This window comes from Macrobrachium rosenbergii, chromosome 7 (assembly GCF_040412425.1).
Source record: "Macrobrachium rosenbergii isolate ZJJX-2024 chromosome 7, ASM4041242v1, whole genome shotgun sequence".
In the NCBI taxonomy this organism is placed as follows: Eukaryota; Metazoa; Arthropoda; class Malacostraca; order Decapoda; family Palaemonidae; genus Macrobrachium; species Macrobrachium rosenbergii.
This window is the reverse complement of record NC_089747.1, coordinates 27,773,083-27,786,760: the sequence shown is the minus strand read 5'-3', so window position 1 is coordinate 27,786,760 and position 13,678 is coordinate 27,773,083. Positions and strand designations below refer to the sequence as shown.

Genomic DNA, 13,678 nt, shown 5'->3' with positions numbered 1-13,678 from the left:
CATCTTTGTGGTTTGTGGATATTGCAAATATATTTCCACACCTATCTGAATGATATATATACAGTGATGTCTGATCGTCCATACACTTCATACATCCTTGCATGTAAACGAGGTCAATATTATTCAATGAACACATTCTACAAGCTGTGCCACTCGAGCACATTCTCCGGTGTCTTGCAGACCAAGTGGCCATTATTAAATAGAAAACCTGATGTCAAACATGTGCCACACAAGCAAAATTGCGCACAATGGTCAGAGAATGTGAAGTGTGACATGGCCGTAAGAAAGAGAGGAGGTAACAAAAATGACATAGCATGATACAATGCTAAAAAAGGTTGAAGTAAACAAAAAAAAATATAGTATACTGTATAATCTAATCTAATTACAAAATGCCTACAATAAAAAAAAAAGTATCATATCACATGTCATGGATTTTTATATCCAACTAGAACTAAAAGCAAATAGGAATACTCTGTATTTTACATATTAAATAAATAGAGCTTTATTGTTATATGAAGCAAATACACCTCCAAATAGAACATGTTTTCAGCAATGTACAAAAACCAATGATGATGATGACAACGAAAACGATAACTAAAAATTTCAGACTTAATTAAGACACTGGGAGAGTGAAATTTTAAAAAATAAGAAGAAAAAGAAAGATGCTGATTGCCAGATTCTTTTAACAGATGTAACTGGCATTGCTACACTCTCTTGGAGAGAAGTTTATACATCTTCAAAATGCTAGTCAAATTTCTGTATATTTTGAAGGACTTAATATCTTTAAAGCAAGTTTTTTACACATTTTCAAATTCCTATCTAAAGTAAAAAAATTATACCTCTATATACCCCATATTCCACAAAAATCCGAGTACAATTTTCTATTGAAATTGGACAGTTACAGGTTTTCTTCCTGAACTCTACTTCTTTTCTAAGAGAAAATCAGTGTCCAAATTTTACAATTTCTGGACATTTTCTTGATAAAAATGAGCATCAAACAGTCCTTGTAAATCTTTTAATTACTGAAATGAAGAGTTTAATTTGTCAGTTATTCTAATTTATTTTTCAATTATTCTGTAATATTTTTGGCAAGGGCCAGTTAGGTAAGAAATGCAAGGTTCTTGAGCCACGTGTGAGATCATCACTGGTGAGTCTTATATGTTTGTGATGTGCAGTATGCTGGAGATGTAGAGTATTTCATAGATTTGTACTAAATTTAACAATGCCAATGTCCTTCATTTCCTGTGACTTGTCTAAGTGTTACAGATTCTTAATTTATTTCCCCTGACCTACCAATGATTAGAGAATTCCCTCCTGAACAATGGGTATGAATTTTCATCAGACCAACTGAATGAGTGTTTTATCAAAGACGTTACCATACAACCGGTTCTACATTTAGTGATTTAGCTTCCATGCACTTTTAAAATAACCTAATAATAATGTAAGTCACTACAATTGAAAAAAACTGTGCGATAGTACCAAATTCCTACGAAGCACAACAAATCTATTGGAACAAATTGGCAATGCTTGAGCCGCAGAATGCTTTGTATATAAAGTAACTAAAATTAGGAGAAACCAAGCATTGATTAATGAGGAAAGATTGTCAAGTCAGGAGTATGCATACAACACTGGAGATATATTTGCTTCTCTTTGGAAAGCTGTACAAATCTACAGAATCTACTGAGAAGAAATTTACAATCCTAACTTTTCAATATTTAAAATAGCAACAGTTATATTGTCTTGAGATCCTCTATAGTATGCATGCAGAACTAAAGACTTGGCCCCATAATCTGGCTCGTGAATGTGTTCGCGGACATACGCCACAGCCTCTTCGTTTGTTAATACGTCCCAAAGCCCGTCTGTTGCTAGGATTACAAAGTGTGCCTGAAACAAAAGGAAAACCAGTGAATAAAACAAGAAGAAAAGGGTGTTCATGGAACAAAAATTTATCTTCAGGATATTTTTAACTCACTAGAGATACCTGGTTTTTCCAGTGTATCAATCTAGAATTTATTGATCTACTCATTATATTTGTTATCACAGAAATTAATCAATTAATCACTCTGAAAACAAATGAAATAAAACTATAGACTGAGCTCTGATATTTTCAAAACTCTATGAATAAAATCCCTAGCAAATAACATGAAAATTATCATTTACTTCTTCCTATTATTTAAGTCTTAAAAGTAAATCTCTCTGCTTTTTACACTAGGATCTAGTGTTTATTGACACATCTAGTTAGTTAAAAATCTCGGCCCTGAATATCCAGTCACATCAAATACTCATACTTATGGAGGAGGCTCCTAGGAACTACAGTTTTTGATTCGGTGGTATGGTTATTATATTTGATGGTAAAGAAAACCTTCACAGTGAATTTTTACACCTATACTATAACATTATATAAACCAGTATTTTACTATAAAGAACAAAACTAAACGTCAAATAATTATCAGAGTGGTGTCTGATATTTGCTATCAGGACCCAGATGCTCTTTAATGAGAATTTTAGATAACAATCACGTTTTCATTGTGCTAAGACAATCCTTCTGGTTGTGAGGAAGATTTCTTCTGGCACATATAGGATCTGCATTGTATATACTACAGTACTGGAATATTTGACAAAAAGCAGCAAAATTACCTGTAACCTTGATTACAGGGATATCGATTGTACTGGCAACCTAATGACTTTCTCTTCAACTGAAGGGTGGGATATCCTCCCTCCAGAAAGCAGGAAGATTATCAAAAACAAAAGGTAACACAAAAAGAAACTTGAAAGGTACCAATAAAAACTCACTGAAATGAGAAACACAACTATCCATTTCCACATAGTAAATGTCTAATGGACCAGCTAGGAAGAGGGACTCTGTCCTTAAATAGGCACATTCATCACTTATATTCAACTGCTAAAAACCCTTGGCTAACCCATACATCATGGGTTTCCCCCATTACACACTGGATTAGCAAGGAGTTTCTGTACTGCTTACTGCAGAAAAGAAAAGAGCTTCTTCAAGCCTTTTCCATCCAAAACTATTCCTTTTTGCTCTTCAAATCTTAGCATCAGAAAAATATTTTCCAAACAATTTTCTCGCCCCACAGAGACGCATTTAAATTTATCCCAAAAATTGTCAAAACCAATCAACTTCAGGAAAACTCACCTTATGGTCACGCAGACTAAACGTAAGAACATCAGGCTCGGCAGTGACTAGCTTACGAGGTTCCTTCAGTGGAAAATCTCCAAATGCGCGTGAGGTTGCTAAGATGCCAGCCACTCTCCACACCCCAGTGAAGGTGATGAATCCGCCAGCTTCCTTAATTCTTCGTCTTTCCTTCAGCTGGACAAATGAAAAACGAAGAGTTAAACATACGGATTCCATAGTGCTATAGATGAGATTATTATGAGAAAAATTTAACTTTTAATACTCTCATTTCTTTATGAGTTTTCCAAAAAACAGATTTGACGATAAACGTGACAACCTAACTGTACACTGTGTAACAATTTGGCCATACTTGTGGCTGTTATGTTGTGGTCAGTTTAATGTTGGAAAAGAAATAGAAATCAATAACCACAAAAGGTATCAAAACTAACCCTGTTTAGATCAGAGGATAAATTCCCTTTATGAATGAATTATTGTATGGAACAGAAACTCTACTTGTTAATTCTGTACTGTAGCAAAACACCTACAACATTAACACTTGAGGTGTTCATACCTCTTTTCCACCTGTGAAATCTGTAGTAGTGATAATTTGTATTTGTCTGAGGTACAAAAGTATAATACTATGTACTTGTATGTTATATGTGCATTCCTTAGTAAAGTATCCGACATTTAGTTCATTTCTGGGAGACACATATATATATATATATAAAATGTTAAGGAATAGGAATCTGAGGATGGTTTTGTAAGGTTATGCCAGAACAAGTTTGTGTGGCATATCCTGGGATTGGTGGAAGCCAACGATAAGGCTTGCATCCAAATGACACTCTAGTATGTGCTAAATTTAATTTTTGATAAATGTGGAAAATGAAAGAAAAGTCTAATAACTTGCTAATGAAATAAACATAAAGCAATAAATTACCATGATAAAGTACCACAATAAATTAAAATATTCAATACAACATAGTTACATTAAAAACTTATAAAAGTATGTTCAAATCAAAAACTTAATAAAAGCAGGTGCCTCAATATGTCTCCTTTTTTTATACTACAAAAGTGTGTACCCTGCACATTCAAGTGCATCAATATATCTCTCTTTCATAAGATCTCTTCCTTGTCACATTTCTCAAGCCTTTACTCAAACAATCTTACCTGATTGGGTTTATGGTCAAATGACAAGGGGATGGTTGAACCCTTCATATCTCCCATTACGGCGCGGGAGTCCCCCACGTTACCGATGATCAGCAATTCCCCATCCAGAAGTGCAATCACAGCTGTAGTCCCTATAATTAAATCATTATCAATAAATTACTATAATTGCAGCTGGTGCATTTGTAAGTAAAAATTTCTGGTAGGTAGAGTATAAACGTACTACAACAAAAAACAATAACCAGTTACCAGTCTGTAGAGCAGTGGTTCTCAAACTGGGTGCCACAGACAGTGCCTAGGGGTGCCGCAAGATTGTCATGAGTTTTGTCTTGGCTAGATCATCTCAGTGAACATTTGCGGAAAAAAAAAAAAAAAAAAAAAAAAAAAAAAAAAAAAAAGGGTTTGCAAAGTCTTCATATAATTATTATCAGTGTGTCTACTCTAATATGTTCACACACACATATGTATGTGTGTGTATATGTGTATATGTGTGTGTATATATATATATATATATATATATATATATATATATATATATATATATATATATATATATATATATATATATATATATATATATATATATATATATATATATATATATATATATATATATATATATATTAATGTAGTATGGAAAATAATTTTTTATTCATTAAATAAGAAGTTAATTCATGCGATATGGTGGGATGGTGAAGAAGGGGTGCTACGGTAATGATTACATTAGTTAGGGTGCCATCACTCAAAAAAGATTGAGAACCCACTGCTGTAGAGAGTAAGCTCGTGCCTGTGAAAAATGGTCTTCTACTACTTACATCTTTATTTTTCCTCTCTCTCTCTCTCTCTCTCACATACACACTCACACACACTCTCTCTCTCTCTCTCTCTTGCTTTCTGTTCCAAACATTAAGCACAAACAACTTTTACTTCAACGAACAGTTTGTACGTGTGGGTCTTTTTGCACACTTTAGGAACCACTCTATTCTGTGACACCTCATTTAGCAGGTTAATAACTCTTTGGTTTGCTTCATATAAAATTATCCAAATTATGCAAAACAAAAATAATGCAAGAATATTTAAAAATTAATCAGAATTAGTAAACTGGAATTAATTCAAGAAATATATTTTTTTTACTTTTGCAAACATTAAAAACCACTTCAGCACAAAGTGTCAAATTTGTTTTTAAATATTAAACTACAATGTTACTAAATGTCCCTAGGCTTTTATGTCTTGAAGGAGCTTATCTAAACTGGCATGCTGAACATACTAAAATCTTTAATTAAAGTAATTTTTTTATATTTCTGTGTGAGGAGAGTTTAACAGGGTGTAAGTATACTAAAATTCCTGAATTACAGTGAACACTTGAAAGTTGTGAAAAATGTAATCCTTATACAATGATCAGTGAAGATACTGTATAGTTTATCCCAAAGTTAAACGTAATTCCACATAATTCTTAGCCAAAATTAAACTGCACTTCATGCTTGTCATTTAATTCGAGAGATTTATACGCAAACTGTCTCACACCTAAAATACTGGCCTAAAAAAAAAAACAACGAACACACTCCTGATGACTAAGGTGACATACCTGACATATCCGTTCTACTTTTACACTCTTCCACAACCTGATTATCGATAGCGATAATCTGATCTGTCAGCAGTCTGGTGTAGTTGACATTCTTGTTTATGTCAATGTACAGGTCATCCACCACAGAGGGTTCTTCTCTCTTCTCCTTGTTTCCGTTGGAGTTGCTATTACTGACGATAGAATTTCTCTTCTTGAGGCTGACGTTGCTATAGTTGTCATCTTTCTTCATTGGCGAAGGGTCAGGATCCCCTTCACATGGGATGTTCTCCACACCAGTGCCACTCGAGACTTCCTCCTTCGGATTGTTCGTTGCTTTGCAGGATTCACTTGTAACAGCCTCTTCGTTTGTGCCACTGGGTTTTTCTGACTCGTCATTCTTGGTGACCAGTTCCTTGTTGATGCCGTTTGTGGGTTTGTCCGAAATGAGGGATGCCTTCCTTGGCGCCCCGTTCATCTTTGAACTTCTGGTCTTGTCACATGGGTCTAGAGTCCGGAGCTGTTTGATCTTCTCGATGACATTATTGAAGAGGTGTTCCTTCACGAATTCTGCTGTGTACTGTAAAAAGAAAACAGAACCCCAATTTAAATACAAAACTTGGAATTTATCAAAATGTCCAACAGTAATGTCACCATCCAGTGGTATATTAAAATAAAGACTGTAAGCTTAAAATCATACTCAAATTTAGAAAAAAAATCCAATCATAAACTGTAATGCCCTAACTTTCTTCAAAATACCATCGACATCTTAAATATATATAACTTGATGGTTCAATTATACACTGAAAGTAGAGTAAGTCTGAAATCTCCATAGATATACAGTTTAAATACTAAAACGTCTTACAGCTGGCCTTATGCCAGCACAAACACTTAATCCTTAAAGATTAAGCACATATTACCAAAAGACAATGATGAACTGGTAAATATATCATTTATAATATTCATATAAAAAGTACATGTGTACTCATAATAAATATTACACTGTCCAATACATTGATTTCTTTAAACTGGCACTGCAAAACCTAAGGTCATTGATTGCACATGTATATTTCTCTGAACAAATAATTCTTGATTAGGATGTATAAAATACCATTAAAGATACGATATTCATTTGCCTAAATTTTTCCAGATTTATATCTCAGATTTTGCATATTTTTTGTACAATTTCTGAGTAATTGGTCTGTCTTTGGGCATAGTAGTGTGTGCAGATTTCATTAATAATCACAGAACAAAAAAAATAAACGTGTATGTTTAATACCGATTGAAATCTTACAAAAGGTTATCATTTATAACAAATAAATCTGCAACTTAATTACGATCTTACACACGGTTATTTAAGATAAACAATCGACAATTGTATGATAAATAATGCCAGCTGGATTATTTACCCTAATAACAGTTGCTTTGAAATTGTACTTGTGTATCACAAGGGATTACAAATTTTTAAAAAAAATGAAGTCTGCACTCTTAATTGACTTTGTAATCATCACCATTGGTTTTTTGACACTCAAGAGGGTCAGCTGGGCTATTCTTCCGTCCATGAACGATACACCACCAATTTACAAACAAAAATAGGATGTTATGTCTATACGTATGCTTTGCAAAACGTGCAGGGTAATGCCAACACCTGAAATGATACAATCTATCAGCAATGACTGAATCAGTTATTAATCAAAATAAACTGAAATACACGAAGTTGTTCGGCTTCGATCAAAGTATTTGTTTACGCTGCGACGAATTACTGTAACTTTCCGTTCGATAAACCCACGCGTATAATCGGTTTATTGCTCCGCCAACAAAGGAAACAAAGGCGAGTTGAAACGAAGACAACCATCGACGCAGGCAGAATAAAACCCGATGAATCAACGTATCTAAGAAAACGCATTTCCTGGTTCATTGAAACGGGGGCGATGTTGAACCTTTAGAAACGGCTTCTTTTAAACTTGCGTCGCTACTAAACTTTTTCTTTTTCCTCTTCTTCACCCCCCCCCCGCCCTCCCAACACGGGTGATAAGAGTGAGGTCGTGTGCTCGCTTGTGCTGGCGTGACATCACTTTATAAACCGTCGGTGTGACTTCAATTCTGCACTGATAAACTGATGATCACCTGGTGCCAGATTTTGATTTTTTTTTTAAAGATATCGGGGGAAAAATGTTTGCGAACACTCGGCCAGGGAAACAATAACTGGATATAGATTACTTTACCGAGAGAGAGAGAGAGAGAGAGAGAGAGAGAGAGAGAGAGAGAGTCATTTACTGTTTCAAATCCTTCCTTTGTTTTAATGCCACTAGCACTCCAAACTACAAGATGAATTTCTAAGAATCTTTTACCTTAGCTTTCTTTAACATTTACCTACATATGAGGTGTAAAAATAAAAGCGCCTATTACAGGAGTGTGTGTAGGAATAAAATTACAAATTTTATATACAGTATATATAATATATATATATATATATATATATATATATATATATATATATAAAAATATATATATATATATATATATAATATATATATATATATATATATATATATATATATATATATATATATGCATGCATACACACACCATGTATGCATCTACGACAAAGGGAGGTTTCACAGTAATGCGCTTCAGCGAGGTATTCGGGTTGGTAACATACGTGACGATCTTGGCCTTAACTGCCAAAATACGCAGGTAAAAAAAAAATTTCCGTCTCTTAAGGCCTGGTTGTTAGTCGACTATTTTTCGTCACAGCTGAGAGGAGAAGAAGACAAGTTTGAAGGAGAAGCAAGAGAGGGAGGATAAGGTGTGATTATTACTAATGAACTTTCAGTCTGTCTCTTTCTCCCTCTGTCTCCATCTCTCTTTCTCTCTCCCCCCCTTCTCTCTCTCTTGTCTCCGTCTCCCTTTCTCTCCCTCTGTCAGTCTGTCTCTCTTTCACTTACATATACACATACAAAATCAAAGACGATTCTCTTATACCCAAGAAAGAAAAGAAGTCTCCAATTATCTTTAGTTACGGATGAATAATACGCCCAAAACCTTCGATTTATAATATAATATATATATATATATATATATATATATATATATATATATATATATATATATATATATATATATATATATATATATATAAACCGTTTCAGGATACCTTGGATGTACCTTCGGAGAAATGAGCTGCGGTGACGTCACAGAGGACGTCTTCTTCTTCTTGGTTTGTATCTCTGGGTTCAGTGAGTCGTGGGAATTTCTTTTTGGTTTTTCTTTCCTCAGTGAGTTTTATTTCTTACATGTTTACGAGTGGGTATTTACAAACACGACAGCTCAACACTATTTAGAGCCAACCTTCTCGGGAAAAGATGGGTGTGTATGTATGAACAGTATGTATGTATATGAGCCTAACACTATTTAGAGCCAACCTTCTCGGGGGAAGGATGGGTATGTATGTATGTATGTATGTGTATGTATATGGGCCTAACACTATTAGAGCCAACCTTCTCGGCGAAAGATGGGAATGTATGTATGTATGTTTGTACATGTATGTATATATATGTATGTAAGTATATGTGTGTATATACTGTGTATATATATATATATATATATATATATATATATATATATATATATATATATATATATATATATATATATATATATATATATATATATATATATACACACACATACATATAATCTTCTGTGCAATTAGTTTCAGCTATTAGCCAATACATGAAACCAACGGTGGGTCCCGTACGAAAAAAACGCCTCTCCTCACGGTTCAATCAAAAGCGAACATTTTCTGTCTGTATGTCTTTCTCACTCCCTCTCACGTTGCGCCCAACGTGATGGGCGCTCAAAAACCCCCTTTTTATTATTACCCGAGGCCCTATCACCCCTCAACACTCAATTCACTTGGCCCACCACCGCCGGCGTTCTGCAAAAGCCTTTTTTCATTTCCGAATCTCTTCCGTAAAGCGGCTGGGACGAGTGGGTCCCGTTTCGAGGTGTTTGTGAGAGAGAGAGAGAGAGAGAGAGAGAGAGAGAGAGGTCTCTGTCCCTTCTCGCCAGGGGGAATTCATGGCCACAAAGTGTGGGGCACAGTGCCAAGAAGCAGAGTGCCCATGGACAAAAAAGTTTTCTGGTCTGACGCAGGAAGAGTTGGCACCATAATTCTCTCTCTCTCTCTCTCTCTCTCTCTCTCTCTCTCTCTCTCTCTCTCTAGAGCACGCACATCCGATTGTAGGTTTTGCTTATCCTCACTTTCAGTATACATACAGTACAAACATACATACACATATATATCATATATGATATATATACTTTATTTTTAAAGATTACCCTTGCATAAGTGATAAAAAAAGTCTATTATAAAAATGAAATTTGTTTCTATACTTCTTGGATGATATGATGTCAGATTAAATAATAATAATAATAATAATAATAATAATAATAATAATAATAATAATAATAATTTATTTCATCTGAGGGGTAAATACAAATATATATATATATATATATATATATATATATATATATATATATATATATATATATATATATATACACACATATGTAATCTATATAATATATATATGTATATATGTAATCTATATATATATATATATATATGTATATATATATATATATATATATATATATATATATATATATATATATATATATATATATATATGTGTGTATGTGTATAAGTATATAACCAATAAAATCTAGATTGAAAATAAATATACATAAAGAAAGAGGAACTGAAAGAAAATATGAGAGAGAGAGAGAGAGAAGAGAGAGAGAGAGAGAGAGAGAGAGAGAGAGATATTAATTAGCCCAATCTTTGTCGTTGTCAGTTTCTTCCTGGCCCTCAGGCGCACGCGAACACATGCTTGGTAGATAAATCCCTGACGGTAACACTGTGTAAAGTGTTAAGTGCTGTAGAGAGAGAGAGAGAGAGAGAGAGAGAGAGAGAGAGAGAGAGAGAGAGAGAGAGAGAGAGAGAGAGAGAGAGAGAGAGAGAGCGAGAGAGAGAGATACGAACGGCTTATGCAAATTAACCACCTTGCCCTATCTTTTAAACCACTCATTTTATCAACACTGAAAGTGAAATCTTTTACCGACATTAAAACAGAGGTATTGCTATTATCATTATTATTATCTGCTAAGACACGCTCTACTGGCCAAGCAAACCCGAGAGACGACATAAATAAATATATAAATAAATAAAGAAGTAAATTGAATAAATAAATAATGGACGAGCATCGAGACAAAAAAACTATCCAACTGTATTATACAACATGCATGTATGACGTCATGAAGGTCAGGTCTAGCAGCCAACACACGAGATCATTTTATGACCAGGTCTGTTTGCTATAAAGTCACCGGGTTTACAATAGCTGTTATAAGGTCACTAGGCTTACAATAGCTGTTATAAGGTCACTGGGTTTACAATAGCTGTTATAAGGTCACTAGGCTTACAATAGCTGTTATAAGGTCACTGGGTTTACAATAGCTGTTATAAGGTCACCGGGATTACAATAGCTGTCATAAGGTCACTGGGTTTACAATAGATGTTATAAGGTCACTGGGTTTACAATAGCTGTTATAAGGTCACTGGGTTTACAATAGCCGTTATAAGGTCACTGGGTTTACAATAGCTGTTATAAGGTCACTGGGTTTACAATAGCTGTTATAAGGTCACCAAGTTTTCAATAGCTGTTATAAGGTCACTGGGCTTACAATAGGTGTTATAAGGTCACCAGGCTTACAATAAGTGAGCTGTTATAAGCTCACCAGGTTTACATTAGCTGTTATAAGGTCACTGGGCTTATAATAGCTGTTATAAGGTCACCAGGTTTACATTAGCTGTTATAAGGTCACCAGGCTTAAACTAGCTGTTATAGGGTCATCAATTTCATATTAGCTGTTATAAGGTCACCCATTTACAACAGCTGTTATAAAGTCACCAAGTTTACACCAGCTGTTATAAGGTCACCAAGTTTTCAATAGCTGTTATAAGGTCACTGGGCTTACAATAGCTGTTATAAGGTCACCAGGTTTACATTAGCTGTTATAAGGTCACCAGGTTTACATTAGCTGCTATAAGGTCACTGGGCTTATAATAGCTGTTATAAGGTCACCAGGTTTACATTAGCTGTTTCAAGGTCACCAGGCTTAAACTAGCTGTTATAGGGTCACCAGTTTACAATAGCTGTTATAAGGTCACCAAGTTTACAATAACTGTTATAAGGTCACCAGTTTATAATAGCTGTTATAAGGTTACAAAGTTTACAATAGCTGTTATAAGGTCACCAGTTTACAATAGCTGTTATAAGGTCACCAAGTTTACAATAGCTGTTATAAGGTCACCAGTTTACATAGCTGTTATAAGGTCACCAGTTTACAATAGCTGTTATAAGGTCACCAAGTTTACAATAGCTGTAAGGTCACCAGTTTACAATAGCTGTTATAAGGTCACCATGTTTACAATAGCTGTTATAAGGTCACCAGTTTACAATAGCTGTTATAAGGTCACCAGGTTTACATTAGCTGTTTCAAGGTCACCAAGTTTACAATACCTGTTATAAGGTCACCAGTTTACAATAGCTGTTATAAGGTCACCAAGTTTACAATAACTGTTATAAGGTCACCAGTTTATAATAGCTGTTATAAGGTTACAAAGTTTACAATAGCTGTTATAAGGTCACCAGTTTACAATAGCTGTTATAAGGTCACCAAGTTTACAATAGCTGTTATAAGGTCACCAGTTTACATAGCTGTTATAAGGTCACCAGTTTACAATAGCTGTTATAAGGTCACCAGTTTACAATAGCTGTTATAAGGTCACCAGAGTTTACATTAGCTGTTTCAAGGTCACCAGAAGTTTACAATACCTGTTATAAGGTCACCAGTTTACAATAGCTGTTATAAGGTCACCAAGTTTACAATGCTTTGTTATAAGGTCACCAGTTTATAATAGCTGTTATAAGGTTACAAAGTTTACAATAGCTGTTATAAGGTCACCAGTTTACAATAGCTGTTATAAGGTCACCAAGTTTACAATAGCTGTTATAAGGTCACCAGTTTACATAGCTGTTATAAGGTCACCAGTTTACAATAGCTGTTATAAGGTCACCAGTTTACAATAGCTGTTATAAGGTCACCAGTTTACAATAGCTGTTATAAGGTCACCATGTTTACAATAGCTGTTATAAGGTCACCAGTTTACAACAGCTGTTATAAGGTCACCAGTTTACAATAGCTGTTATAAGGTCACCAAGTTTACAATAGCTGTTATAGAGTCACCAGTTTACAACAGCTGTTATAAGGTCACCAGTTTACAATAGCTGTTATAAGGTCACCAGTTTACAATAGCTGTTATAAGGTCACCAGTTTACAATAGCTGTTATAAGGTCACCAAGTCTACAATAGCTGTTATAAGGTCACCAGTTTACAACAGCAGTTATACGGTCACCGAGTTTACAATAGCTGTTATAAGGTCACTGGGCTTACACCAGCTGTTATAAGGTCACCAAGTTTACATTAGTTGTTATAAGGTCACCAGGCTTACAGTAGCTATTATAAGGTCACCAGGCTTACATTAGCTGTTATAAGGTCACCAGGCTTACAGTAGCTATTATAAGGTCACCAGGCTTACAGTAGCTGTTATAAGGTCACCAGGCTTACATTAGCTGTTATAAGGTCACCAGGCTTACACTAGCTATTATAATGTCACCAGGCTTACATTAGCTGTTATAAGGTTACAAGGCTTACACTAGCTATTATATAGTCACCAGGTTTACATT

At 34.6% G+C, this 13,678-nt stretch overlaps 1 protein-coding gene across 1 annotated transcript in view; it reads right to left on the bottom strand.

The window, feature by feature from the left end:
- Window positions 1-352: 352 nt before the first annotated feature.
- Window positions 353-13,678, bottom strand: part of LOC136840255 (protein phosphatase 1L) — a 34,327-nt gene continuing 21,001 nt past the window's right edge. The window contains 4 exon segments of the mRNA XM_067106883.1: window positions 353-1,884; window positions 3,155-3,331; window positions 4,304-4,434; window positions 5,886-6,441. Coding sequence (XP_066962984.1) covers window positions 1,693-1,884; window positions 3,155-3,331; window positions 4,304-4,434; window positions 5,886-6,441 — 1,056 coding nt within the window. The 3' untranslated portion in view covers window positions 353-1,692.